The sequence below is a fragment of the Syngnathus floridae genome, chromosome 21 (genome assembly GCF_059516105.1).
Source record: "Syngnathus floridae isolate MCC-2025c chromosome 21, RoL_Sflo_1.0, whole genome shotgun sequence".
NCBI classification, from domain to species: domain Eukaryota; kingdom Metazoa; phylum Chordata; class Actinopteri; order Syngnathiformes; family Syngnathidae; genus Syngnathus; species Syngnathus floridae.
Window position 1 is genome coordinate 851,671 of NC_142433.1, and position 12,447 is coordinate 864,117.

The 12,447-nt window shown below is 42.4% G+C and overlaps 1 protein-coding gene across 7 annotated transcripts in view; it reads left to right on the forward strand.

Annotated features, from left to right (window-relative positions):
- Window positions 1-12,447, forward strand: part of rbms3 (RNA binding motif, single stranded interacting protein) — a 166,440-nt gene that overhangs the window by 109,963 nt on the left and 44,030 nt on the right. For all 7 annotated transcript variants that reach the window (XM_088365121.1, XM_088365122.1, XM_088365116.1 and 4 more), the window contains 2 exons: window positions 6,520-6,677; window positions 9,839-9,918. In XM_088365121.1, the coding sequence (XP_088221247.1) occupies window positions 6,520-6,677; window positions 9,839-9,918 (238 nt within the window). The remainder of the gene's footprint in view (window positions 1-6,519; window positions 6,678-9,838; window positions 9,919-12,447) is intronic.

Genomic DNA, 12,447 nt, shown 5'->3' on the forward strand with positions numbered 1-12,447 from the left:
AAAAAAAAAAAAAAAAATTCAATCTCAGAAATTATATCATGAATGATTTATAAGACAGAAAAACACATTTACCCCAGCAACAATACAATGAGCAGTTGATGCAAACAGACTAATGGAAAAATACAAAGGTTATGGAGATGAAAATGTATTATGAAAGTGGGAAGACATTTGTGAATGTTGTCTTCACTGAGGCAGCTGCTTTGATGACTTTTTCTTTGCACCTCTAATATAAAGCTTCACATGTACCCTATGCATATTCTATACGCCAGGCTAAAAGCATCTCTCGAGAACAAAGGTAAGGCCAGCATCCCCGTTTTCAATGTTAATAATACATTTTATGATAGCGCCACATGAAACTTTAATCTTTGGAATATTAGCTCACCAAGGGAGATACAAAATCAAATCAGGGGGGTCGTGATTAATCGGCCGAAGCGCATATCAACCCATTTAAATTCACATTAACCCTGCATCAAAATGTATGAGCCGTGACATTGATGGCACCCTAATTTATTGCTCTTGTGTCTGTTTTACTAAGTAACGACAGGATTGTTTCCGCACATTCAACAAAGTGAATGAGACAATTACCTCCGTTGTAAATGTCAGAAGACATTTTACATTGCATGAAAAAAAACATGCACTTGTAAAGTTACTACGAATAAAAACAATGCAATTAACTTCTAACCTCATGTAGTAAGTTTAATGTACCATTAAATAGCAGTTGTCTCTATAAAAAAGGCTCCTATAGTTGCATGCCCTTGACCTCGTGCTCGACTGAGAAAATGATTACTCCTCGATAAATGTATTTAAAATGTTATTTAAAATATTATTTAAATGTATTTGCTCCTTGTTAAAGTTGCAAAAAACGTTCAATGCAGCAAATGTGTTTGTTGCACATTGAGTCTAGAAATTCATGAATAGTTCTTGTGAAACATACTCATTGTTAAGTAATGTTAAAAAAAAATCTGTATCAGTTCAACACCAAGTTAATTAGTTAAAGAATTAATGAATCTTTATATTTAGCAGTCTTTTAGATCCAGTGCCTTAGCAAATGCAAGTGCAGTTCTACTCCATTGAGAACTATCAGCCCGATATTAAATCACCCGATGCCATTCGCTACAAATGACGAGCGGAATAGCATCTGCATATTAAAGTCATAATTCAAAATTTGACAAAGTACGACAGCAGACTGCAGAGCCAAATATCAGGGAAAGAAAAAAAAAAGCAACGCTGCAGTATAAGCATGTTGGAAAAGCCACGGGCTCAATAATGCATCACCTGTAATTGTCCCTTATGTTGCATCTATCATCACAGCATAATGCAGAGCTACTCCAAAAAGTATTTTTCCTTAAGCCGTAATATGACACTGGGTGAGTGATGATTCCAATGTGTGTAGAAAAACACAACATCAAGTGTGTGTGCGCGCACGCACATTGGAGTGAGCTTATGAGGTGCCGTGTCATTATGCAAGTGAATGAGTGTGAATGTTGATAGCCAAAGAGCCTCAGTGCCTCTGGACTGCAAAGACACACTTCTAGTAGTTGCCATTAGCATATATTGCACTCCTGGGGAGAATGCCGTTGCCGGATAAAGTGATGCATAATGTTTATCGCTCTGCAGCAACATCTGGCCATTTGTACAATTTTTATTTAATCATTGTATTTGGTGTCAGATAGGTGTAACACCAATCTTCGGAGCTTCTTAAAATTGTGATGAATGCCTTTGCCCTTTGACAAAGTGTTAGAGAGTGGCAGGAAGGTTACTTGGTGCACTGAGTCAGCCACCATCTGCGCTAAGAGCTATTCATAAAGAGATGAGTGTCTGACCTTGTTGCAGCGACAAAGATTCATCATCCTTGATCTGTGTTGCGGCTTTCAATTAAGTGGCGACAAATCATTTAGACAAATATGACCTTTGAGGGATCCGTACGTAGTTGGTTGCTGCACAAAAAAGTTGCAAATGGAGATTGGAATTTCTTAACATGAAGAGCAGGACCAAGGGTGACATCAACTGCATGGTGTCATGCTTTGGAGGGATAGGGAAAAAAATTCTCCCCCTCAATGAATTTTTCCTTTTAAGTTTAAAATGGCTTTTCTTGACTTGAATGTCCGAAAGTAGAATCCTGGTTGTTTATTGCGCCTTTGGGTGTGTCACAATAACACCACAATAAAACAACTGAACACAAAATAAAGAAAATCAACTGAGACCCACATTTTTATATGCGGTGAAGCAACAGCTGGCAAAAAATATAAAAACAGTCTTTAGAACCTAATCCAGCCTGGAGGTCACATAAAGCATGTCATAGTTTCCCAGCATCAGTGAGTGGGAAGTAATGTATGATATTTTTGTTGAAAAAAATGACGTCCTTGACATTTGTCAGGCATGGGCGTCGAATGATAAATCCTGACAAAAAGGTCACGCCGATGTTCCTGCTGGAGGTGAGCACAAAGCAATTCTGAGCTGCTGTGTCATTGGAAAGCTTGCCTCACAAGCCCTGAGAGCCAAGGACTGGCATTTCACTTTGATCTGAGTACAAGTTGAAGAAATTGCTTGTCATTCAATTCTACCTTTCCACAAGGCAGTTGGATGAGGACAAACTTGGGGTTCATATGCACAACTTTATGGAGCTTAAGGGAAGGAGCGCAACGGTAGAGGCCCAAGTACAGATCCCTGGGGGGCACCGTGGGCTGTCTTCATTGACTAGTGGAAGAAAAAGAAGGAGGGGGATACGATGTATTTCTAATTCTTATTTTCTTGGATGTTTTGACAAAAGCATGAGTAAAAGTACCAGCAGTTCTTTTTATGACCTATTTACATTTCGGGACAGCTGATTTTTGGGAGGCTTATCTCCTCATTTTTTTGTGCAAGGACAAAAATGAACCCTAACTTCACCCATTTTGGTGTCTACCTAGTTTATTGCAAAAATATAGAAAAAAAAATCACTCATTTGTTAAAATCTCTTAATTGTCTTGTCATAAATTCCTGCTAGTATTCACTAATTAATTTACTGTTCAAGCAATGTCAGAATGACAGGTCTTCTGGGCTTTTCCCTTCAATATAATATGAAGCAGAGTATATTAAAAGTGATCGACTACATCTTCATCTCGCAGCAGAAGATTGCTATCAGGAATGTTAATGTTTTCAGCCGCCACGGGAGCAGCTAAAGAGCCCATATACAATTTCCTTATGCTGCCGTGTGTAAAATTGTATCATCAAGTCTTTAAGGTAATGTGTCTGCTCGATTAAAAAAAGTAAAAAATGCACAGATTGTACACCTTTGGTTTTTTGCGTACTGAATTATCACGCTTGCTTTAGAATATTTTAAGTGTTTGCTCATGGTCAGTCGCCAAAAAACAATTCCTACTATCCATTGAATCATATGACTTGTCTGTGCAAGGATGTAAAAATCTACAAAAACTCATGGTCTTTTCTTTAACACACTTGAGGTGGCTCCGTAGGTTGACCATCCAACGCGTGTACCCGTAAGCATGAAGCCCTGTAGAGCTAATTATACATCCAGCTAATCTCCCGAGTAGGCTGTATTGATGGAAGCGAGAGAACAGATGAGAAAAATGCCCCACAGTGGAATGAATGGAGGTCGTGGATTGATCAGGGGATGAGGAGAAGTGTCTAGTCAAATTGTTGACAGCGAGGAAAGTTGCAAAGTCAAAGGTCAGTGGGATGCAGAGCAAGCTGAGAAGTGAGAGTTTGAATGCAGCATTCAATGCGTGCCCTAGTCATGACTTATTTCTATCTAACTTTTATCAGCTGAACGGATACCGTCTCGACATCCCCGTTGGCAGAACAGGAGACTTCACACAACCGAAGTCGACTCCCTCAAGCAAAGCAAAAGCAACAATGGATTCCTTTAATGTCTTATGTCTGCCTGTCGTGTCAACTGCCTCCTTGGCTTGTCATTCTTTTCATGTACACTTCTAACCAGTCAATATGGACCAACTTCACCATCGCCTCAAAGCTTCAAAACTCAATAGAAACCATATTGTTTTGCATTTGACAGTCCATCACGGAAATGGGAGGGAGTCTTAAAAAAAAGACCGCATCGTGCATCTCAATTTTTGAGATAATTAAAAGATTCCAAGTCTGCCTTATAGTACGAAAAAGACGATGCCTTCTCGGCTATGGTAAAATTGCAGTCAGGTCTAAAGAGCGCACGCAGGGAGTCGAAATGAAAAAACAGCTGCCAGGCTGTCAGCTCTTTGGTGGGGGCCATTCGTCAGCGTTAAATGACACATCTCCACAAGCGCCCGTTCTTCCTGTCACACACACAGTCGGATTCCTCCTGTTCCTCCTGGTGGCAAGGTGAAGGAATTATGCTCATCAAAGGCCCAGTTCAGCCTAGAGCCTTTCCATTAACCTTCTACAATGGTGGTCAATGGCAAGGGGCCAGACAACTGCCATTCCACAGGGGGATGAGCTCCTTCGGGGAGAAGGAAGGAATAGACGCAAATGCCTCTTTCTATACATTCGATAGAATAGGCATAGTGCATAATTACTTTTACATTGGCTCACACGCACACACACACCTCAATTACTGTTTCATTCATAGCCTGACAGCAAGGCTGACATTAAAGGAAATGAAATCTTCTGGTGGAATGTGCCAGCCCGCCCATCTCACCTCCGGTTAAGACGCTCCCATTTCCACCAGCGCCACCCATAATCTACTCATCTGGGTGTTAAGGGCTTTGGAGCGTGGAACGTCATCAAAGGGAGACTTTCGCGCGCCGGCCGTGCTTACACCAGGCTGGCTCGTGATAATCCACCCGGAAGACGAGCAGCGCTATTAACGCATTTTTGGCGCGTGCTTTTTCCTGCATATGATTCATTCAAATGCACCTAGACTGTGAGTCAATCTTTCACATAACGAGTTAACCCAACATTGGATTGACATCATCTTGAAAACAAAAACACAATCCGCAACTGGAAAACTAAATCAAGTAGAAATGTGGCAGATTTAATTCAGCATCATTCAGTACCCGAATCGGTGTTGTACAAACATGAGGTTTTTTGGACTCTGCATAACTGTGATAAATCCGCTGAAGACGAAAGGAGCAACCCCCATTTTCACAACAGGCAGTGACAGGACTTTAATCTGATCCAACGTGTCCTGTCACATAAGACGGCTCATTAATCAGGAGAGGGGCCACTTTTCTCATGTGTCTAATGGAAAAAGGGGACGATGGAGGAACTTTCTCTCCTGCGTAACCTTTTCTTGTGCTGTCAAAAGTTTGAGATGTCTTTTCCAATAACTTTGGAGAAGTAAACATCTGATATTGTATGAGTGATGGTGAAAGAGTTTTCACTGGACCCTCGAAAGTTTTTTTTTCCTAAATTTGCCCTCAGTATTGCTGCACAGTGAAAACTGCTTGTGAAAGTGTAATTAGGAAGTCTAAAACAAATGGACAAAACTATAGCATCTGTGCTATTGTAATAATCACTACAATAAATCTTAAAAGGTCCACAAAAAGAAGAAGACACTCAGTGAATAGAAAAAATTGCAAGCCATCTACTGTTGGCTTTATTCTTATGTGATTAATACTCGCTCAACTCTCTTTCATTGCCATTTTTGGGCACCATTACGTATATCGCCTTAAACTATTTTAAGTCTCAGTTAATTGCTTTGCCACACATGATCACATGATCTCCTATTTTTCACTGTTAATAATCTCAAGAAGTATGTTGATAGAAAGTTCACTTTCACTCGTTTAGTTCAAGTTTGCTGTGAGTTTGACTGACTTGACTGTCTTTGGGACTTTAGTCTTGAGGGCTGGGTAACTGATTGACTTGTCTGGCTGCACTGCAGGGCCCAGCTGTTCAACAGTTGGACTCTGTTTCCTCGGGCTCAAGCCCCAACCAGCTGTGCACTTTTACCTAGCTTGCAGCAACCTCCAGGCACTGCAATTAAAAATGCATTTAAATTATCGATCCAACAGATCTTTGTCTCAAGTTTTAAATCGTGCAATTAATGAAACAATCTGTAATGATGACAAATGACCTCTTTCTAGTCCTTTAATACAGTTTGTACTGTACTTGAGATGTCCAAAAGTCAAAAGTGACTTAATCCTAACGCGGGTAAGGGAGCACTTTGGATCAGCCCACGGCAATATTGATGAATACAAACACACTGTGTGAATCCGCCGTGCTGGCGTAATGATTGGCATCTGAGGCCAACCAATGATTGCATTAAGAGCGCCTCATAAGCCATCCCATGACAGTACAATCAGACCGTGAAGGAAAGCGGTAATTAAAGAGTTCCGAGTCACGGCGCAGCAAAGTAGAACATGTGGACTGAGCTATTAGTTGAAGTTGGACAAAAAGTGTTTCTCTACACAAAGACCACTGGTGAATATTAAAAAAAAACAATCTAAATCATTTTTACTAGAAATTGCTCGTGACACAGATGGATATTTTACGCTTTCCACACTTGATTGTGTAATTTCATACTTCTCATCAGCATTCTTCTCTCTTTTCTATTTTGTGCCGCCTGGTTTTCTGGCCCCGCAGCAACAAGAGCAGGACCCGACCAACCTGTACATCTCCAATCTGCCCATCTCCATGGACGAGCAGGAGCTGGAGAACATGTTGAAACCTCTGGGTCACGTCATCTCCACCAGGATATTGAGGGATGCCAACGGAGTCAGCAGGGGAGTCGGCTTTGCCAGGTACACAGCGGTTTATTTGCGTGAAGTTATTCAAGACCGAAATGTTTTGAATCCATCTCATGCTTCTCAGATTGCACATCTATGGAATCAAATTTCCTATTCCATCATCGCCAGAGCACATCCCAAAACGAGTTTAATAGCTGTCCTATGCTTGTCACTTTGCCTTGTTAACTCCAGCAACCTCTCTGCCATGGTTATCAATTGCAGCCAACGGGGGAGCACAGTGTCTGGCTATCATGCAGAGATTTTTTTTAATTTTTATTTTTATATATATTCACTTGCTTTACTTAACAGGCAATTAAATGTGAATCGAAGCATATGCACACATAAACAGGATAAAAGAGAAGTACCAGATTTGTTTCAGCTGCAAAGATTGTGGAAAAAAAATAATATTGAAGAGCCGAAAACCTAAAAGATTTATGCACATATTTACAACATCAGAGACTGAGCAGAATCAGAGCAGAGCCATATATGGCAACTGTATATGAATAATACATACTATATAGACAGGATAATGCATACTATAAATGCAGATTGTGCTGAGTCGGGCCTCTATTATATGCGGATAAAAATCCGATCTGAATCAGATAGCCGTCATTGTGTCCGCAGTTTAAGTTGACACATCTGCGACGGCGACTACGATAATCTGAATTTCTACGAGTGGCCTGAGTAGCAGACTTTGAGAAACACTGCGATATATGAAATCATCGTTCCCTCCGTCTGCCCTTAACTGTTCATATCTTTGATGTCAATGGTGGTGAATGAGGCCATTTGCTAAACTGACCCAGTCTTGCAGGATACGCTGCCCTCTCACAGAGGGACATATTGTTTTTTCCCCAAAATGTGCCAAAGTGCCCAACCTTAGGAGCATTCTGTTTTGGAGGTTCCACTATATATACATTTGCCATTCGGCGTTCCCTTTGTCAACAGACAGCTGCTGGAGGTTGGACCACGAGGGGCATTAGAGAGTAAACTGAGCTAAGTGTTTGTGGGCTGATCCATTACTGTTATCAGAGCCCATTACTCCAGCCTGAGCACTAATCATTGCAGACAGCAGCACTTGATGCCATTAACCAGCAGCACACAGAGAAGCGGCTGCCCGCCTCACGGCCGGCCCGTCGGTCGGTCGGTCGGTCAGTCGGTCGGTCTGCCGACCGTGAGGCCAGCGAGCAGGCGGCTAGCTGGACATCCTTAGCGGCCGCCAGACAGTCTGGCTGAGCAGTTCGTTTTGCCCATGAAACAAAAGCACCTGTCGGCCTTATTGACTCCACATCTACCCACCTGTTTTCTGTCTACCTGCGTGCTCTGCTGCTGTAAAACGAGAAGGGGGGGGGGCGACCGACACAAGAGGAGGCGGAAAATGAATGGCCAAAGGGGCCTTGAAGACCATGAATAAAAGAATGCACGGGAATAGCCAGCGCTGAGAAAATCACTGAAAATTGGAGTGAAAAGTAATGGATTCAGACACATTTTCATGGGCAGTGAACACATCCCACCCAGCGATATGCGAAAGGGAATTTATTTTTATAAAATGGGAGAGAGTCCACCACATAAATCATTGCTTCATAAGAACGTCTCTCTCCAGACACGAACGAGCAACACACAGAGAGACTGTTCAATGTTAAGATTTCAATTCCGGGCGAAAAATGGATACAAACGAGAGTACATAAACCATAATCACGACTCATTCGGGACTTTATTTATTCCTGTTAAATGCTGATGCCCTTACAGGAATCAGGGCAATATCAATATCCCTTTTGATATTGCCATCATGATCTCATCAATTTTCTCACTTTGAGATCCCAACCAGTAATTTACGACACCGCAGAGCTAAGATTGATAACTGTCATTCAAATCTTATAAAACGATATTGTGTTTTTGACATGCTAACTGAATCTGACTCAACGCTGCTAAAAGTGCATTCGAGGACAATGAAAGCACTTTGAGCATTTGGAGGCTGCCCTATCTGCTTAAGTGTCATTACGACGGCATGAAATAATGGATGCCGCCGATAAGCTGAAGACAGACGACGTGAGCAAGTGTGAAAGATGACATATTCGAAACGTAGAGAAAGAGCTGTAGCAAAATGGCAGATGATGTACATCAGAGCAGAGAAACAAAAGGGAAGAGCGGCGAGGCAAAGAAAGGAGGGCAAGGACTGAGCGGTGAAACGGTAAGAGATGTTGGAAATAAGCAAGGTTGAAAGACAGGGAGGAATGAGAGAGCCGTCAAAAGGAAGAGGTTCAGACGGGCCGGGAGTAAGATGGATGGGACGGAGGGAGCGATAAAGAAGCTCTGTTAAAAAGAAAAAAAGAGGGATGACGGGAGAGATATGAGAGAAAGAGGACAGAGAAGTGGGCGGCTGACAGAATGATAAGAGTATTCTCGGCGGTGAGAGCGAATAAAGCACGGGAACCTACAAAGCAATGAATTTTGCAAAAGTATATTACCATGAATGTCTCACTCCTGCTTGCATTTGGAGGCTCTCGTTTTCTGTTTGGCAGGGTGATGCTTGAAAAAACAAAACATTCCCTGATTATTAAAGCCCAAGTTTCTCTCTGAACTTCTCACTTGGTGAATCAAACCCAATTGGTTGTAATCTCTGCTAATCTCTCAGATCATTTTAGATGAAACATTTTGGATGTAACTTTTTCTGCAGGGAAAACCAAAGTAGCAGCAAGAAGTAATTGCTCTTCTTATTGTTTTGCTCAGGCACTCCCTTGACAACGGCCAAGTTCAACTTACAATTAAGCCACTCTGGTGATGGCAAATAAGACAATTGTACACATTTCTTATGCTAAATTCATGATCGATGAGCATTTTCGCTTTGACCGGCAGCCAATGCTCACTTAGCTTGTCGCTTGTTGCGTCATGGAACCGTGGCAGTGCAAACACAATGCGCCGGGGTTGCCGAACGGCGCACTGCGCTCTGCTTCATGCTGATCGATCCATTTTATCCTGTTCAGGGTCACAGCTAACTAGGAAGACACCTTGGACTTGGTGCCAGCCAATCAATGACCACCTACAAAACACCATTTGCCCCAATTGAGTGTTGAATTTATCTAACCTGCAATTATTTTACGCACTGTACTCCAATTTTCATTTCAGTAAAATGACAAGATGTGTTGAGTGAAAAGATGTCTTAATCCTTTTCATTACAGGATGGAGTCCACAGAGAAATGTGAAGTAGTGATCCAGCACTTCAATGGAAAATACCTGAAGACCCCACCAGGAATTCCAAGTGAGACTTTCTATCTGACCTCTTTGCCCCTTCATTCTAATTGACTTGTGATCATTCCTCATGTCTGATTGGCTGGACGGCATTCTAGATGGCCGGTGTCATTAGCTGCGTAGCTCTTTAAATAGCTGAAGATACCTTCTATCATTCCTCTCATCTTTTCTCTGTCACCATCTCTCTTCTTCTTTGGTTTTGCTACTTCTGTAGACTCCAGCTTCTCAAATGTGAGAAAGAGAGAGAGAGAGAGCGAGAGAGAGAGAGCACTTAATATTCCCCCTCATGCCTTTGTGATGTTCTTTGCAATCTTCCTAAGAGCTTGCACTCTCTTCTCTTTTCTCCCCTCCTTACCATTGCCATGTCCTCTCTCAAGCTGAGCAAGGGAAGAGCAGACAAGGGGAAAAAAAAAAGGTTGAAAGCTCAAATATGGCTACCTTTTGGTAGTTTTTGTGCGTGTGTGTGAAGTTGCCTTCTCTGTTCAAAGTCATCATTACTCCTCGATATGCTGGAAGCAAAATGACAGCAATGATGGACTAAGCGAAGACAGAGTCAAGGTAGAAAAAGACAGAATCAGAGGCCAAGGCCTCAGGGAAGGGATAAAAAGTGCTGCGTAAGCAGTTTGGCTGCCAGGTACTGCTGTGCTTAAAGTCTCTTGTGCATCCCAGCATGAAGTGGCAGCCACACAAGGCCTCGGCGAGGAGCTCTCCTTCACCCCTGGGGCAATTTCATTAACAATACTCACAGCTTCAACCAGTATCACAGAAACACACCCATAAATTGCTTTCCACTCGCCAGTAATATCCGCCAGTCTGGATTTCAAATCTCCATATATGCTCAGCCGCTGCATAGCCAGCAGCTATTAAAGGCAAGGTGAGTAGTTACATTGAAGTTGAGCCATAATAGGAAACCTTTAAAGCTGTAATATCACACTGACCTTCGCCTTTAAGGCTCCATCTGTCAGCGGCTCAGACTTTATGATTGTTAATGGATGGTTGGGATACGTGACCGCCTTGATTTAAGGAAGCCGTTTGGTGGAATTACAATTACTGTCACTGACATTGGTTTGTTTTTTATTTGGGGTTACAAGGTTCCTGATAGTTGGCAAAGTAAATGTAATTCACTTTATTGTGTCTCCTGGCGTGTTGACATCCCACTGTGACTGGACTTGTCACGCAGCTGCTTCCAATAGTTTTGTCAAGAGTTTTGCGCAAGTGGTATCGCCGCAATGTTTGCGCGCGGTCTCCTAATTTGCACCTTCAGCTTGTTCCTATTTGGAACACATACATTTGTGCGTGTGTGTGTGTTTTGGCAGTGGTGGTATTTCCCCAGAGTGCCTTGCTCCGCAAGGCAGCTTCTTCATCCATTGTCTTCTGACAGGTCCATTGCAAGTCCTGAGAAGGCCGTAGCACGACAGCAACATGCCTGCGTGTGCATGTATAAACTTGTGTGACAGCCATGACCGCTGGTCTGGACCGGCATAGAAACCGCACCAGCATAAATACAGTCATGCTCCGCTAACGTTGACTCCGCTGGAATGTCAATGTGGCTCATGCTGTAATATAAATGCTTTTCCCACCATTTAGCAAAAAGCAAAAAGTAGATGCAGAACTGCTGCACACATGTTTGCTCATACACATAATCAATCTCATTTTAAATAAATACAATTGTTGTAATATGAGTTCACCGCTGAAATGGTGTGCAGTCAGCAAAATACTGGATGTCCGTTTTTCTTTCGGTCACCGTTGCAATTTGGTGGTCTGAGGGTGGAGCAGCCATTAGACTGATTGATTGACAGGTCTCATCTCAGAACCAATGAATGTCTGGAGATCCAGTTATTGATTTCATTGTTTCATTTAAATATAAATAAGTATATATAAAATAATTAATAATAATAATATGAAAGAAGAAGAAGAAGGAAAAGTGTTTTGTATACAAGACCATACAAGCTACTGCTAAAAATATAGGTCTCCTCGAAATAGTTGCTTATGCATTCAGGTTGAACGTGGCTCACGTGTAGGTGCATGTAATCAGCTATCCAGGTCCGGTTTGTTCACCGATGCCTGGTTGATATGAGCACTGCGTCGCTGTCCGTCCGGCTGGCCGTCCGGCCGGCGCAGGGCCCCACACCGCTCTGCTCTGCTCTGCCCACGTCTGATTTGGATTCCGAGAGAGGGACATGATCGATAGCCGTGATGGAGCGCTACAGCTGTTTAGCAATTCCGTGCAATGCGGCAGCCGCTGTCGCCGTTGTCCAACCATGATCGTGCATCTACTTGCCCGCAGATTCAATCTCTTGAGCATGTATGCTCCTAATACTGCCTTGTATTGTAAGCTCTGCGCTTGGAGATGGATGGTCTCATGCAGACGGAACAATCTCTGTTTGGAAAAATGATCCATTTGTTATTTTAAGGTGAGCGCAAAGAGTTATTCTTGTTTTTCCGAGCATGCGGATTTACTCAATAGACAAAATAAATGAAATCTATGAAATGTGACTACAGCAATAAACCACAGTGAAGTGAGACCAACAGGGACACA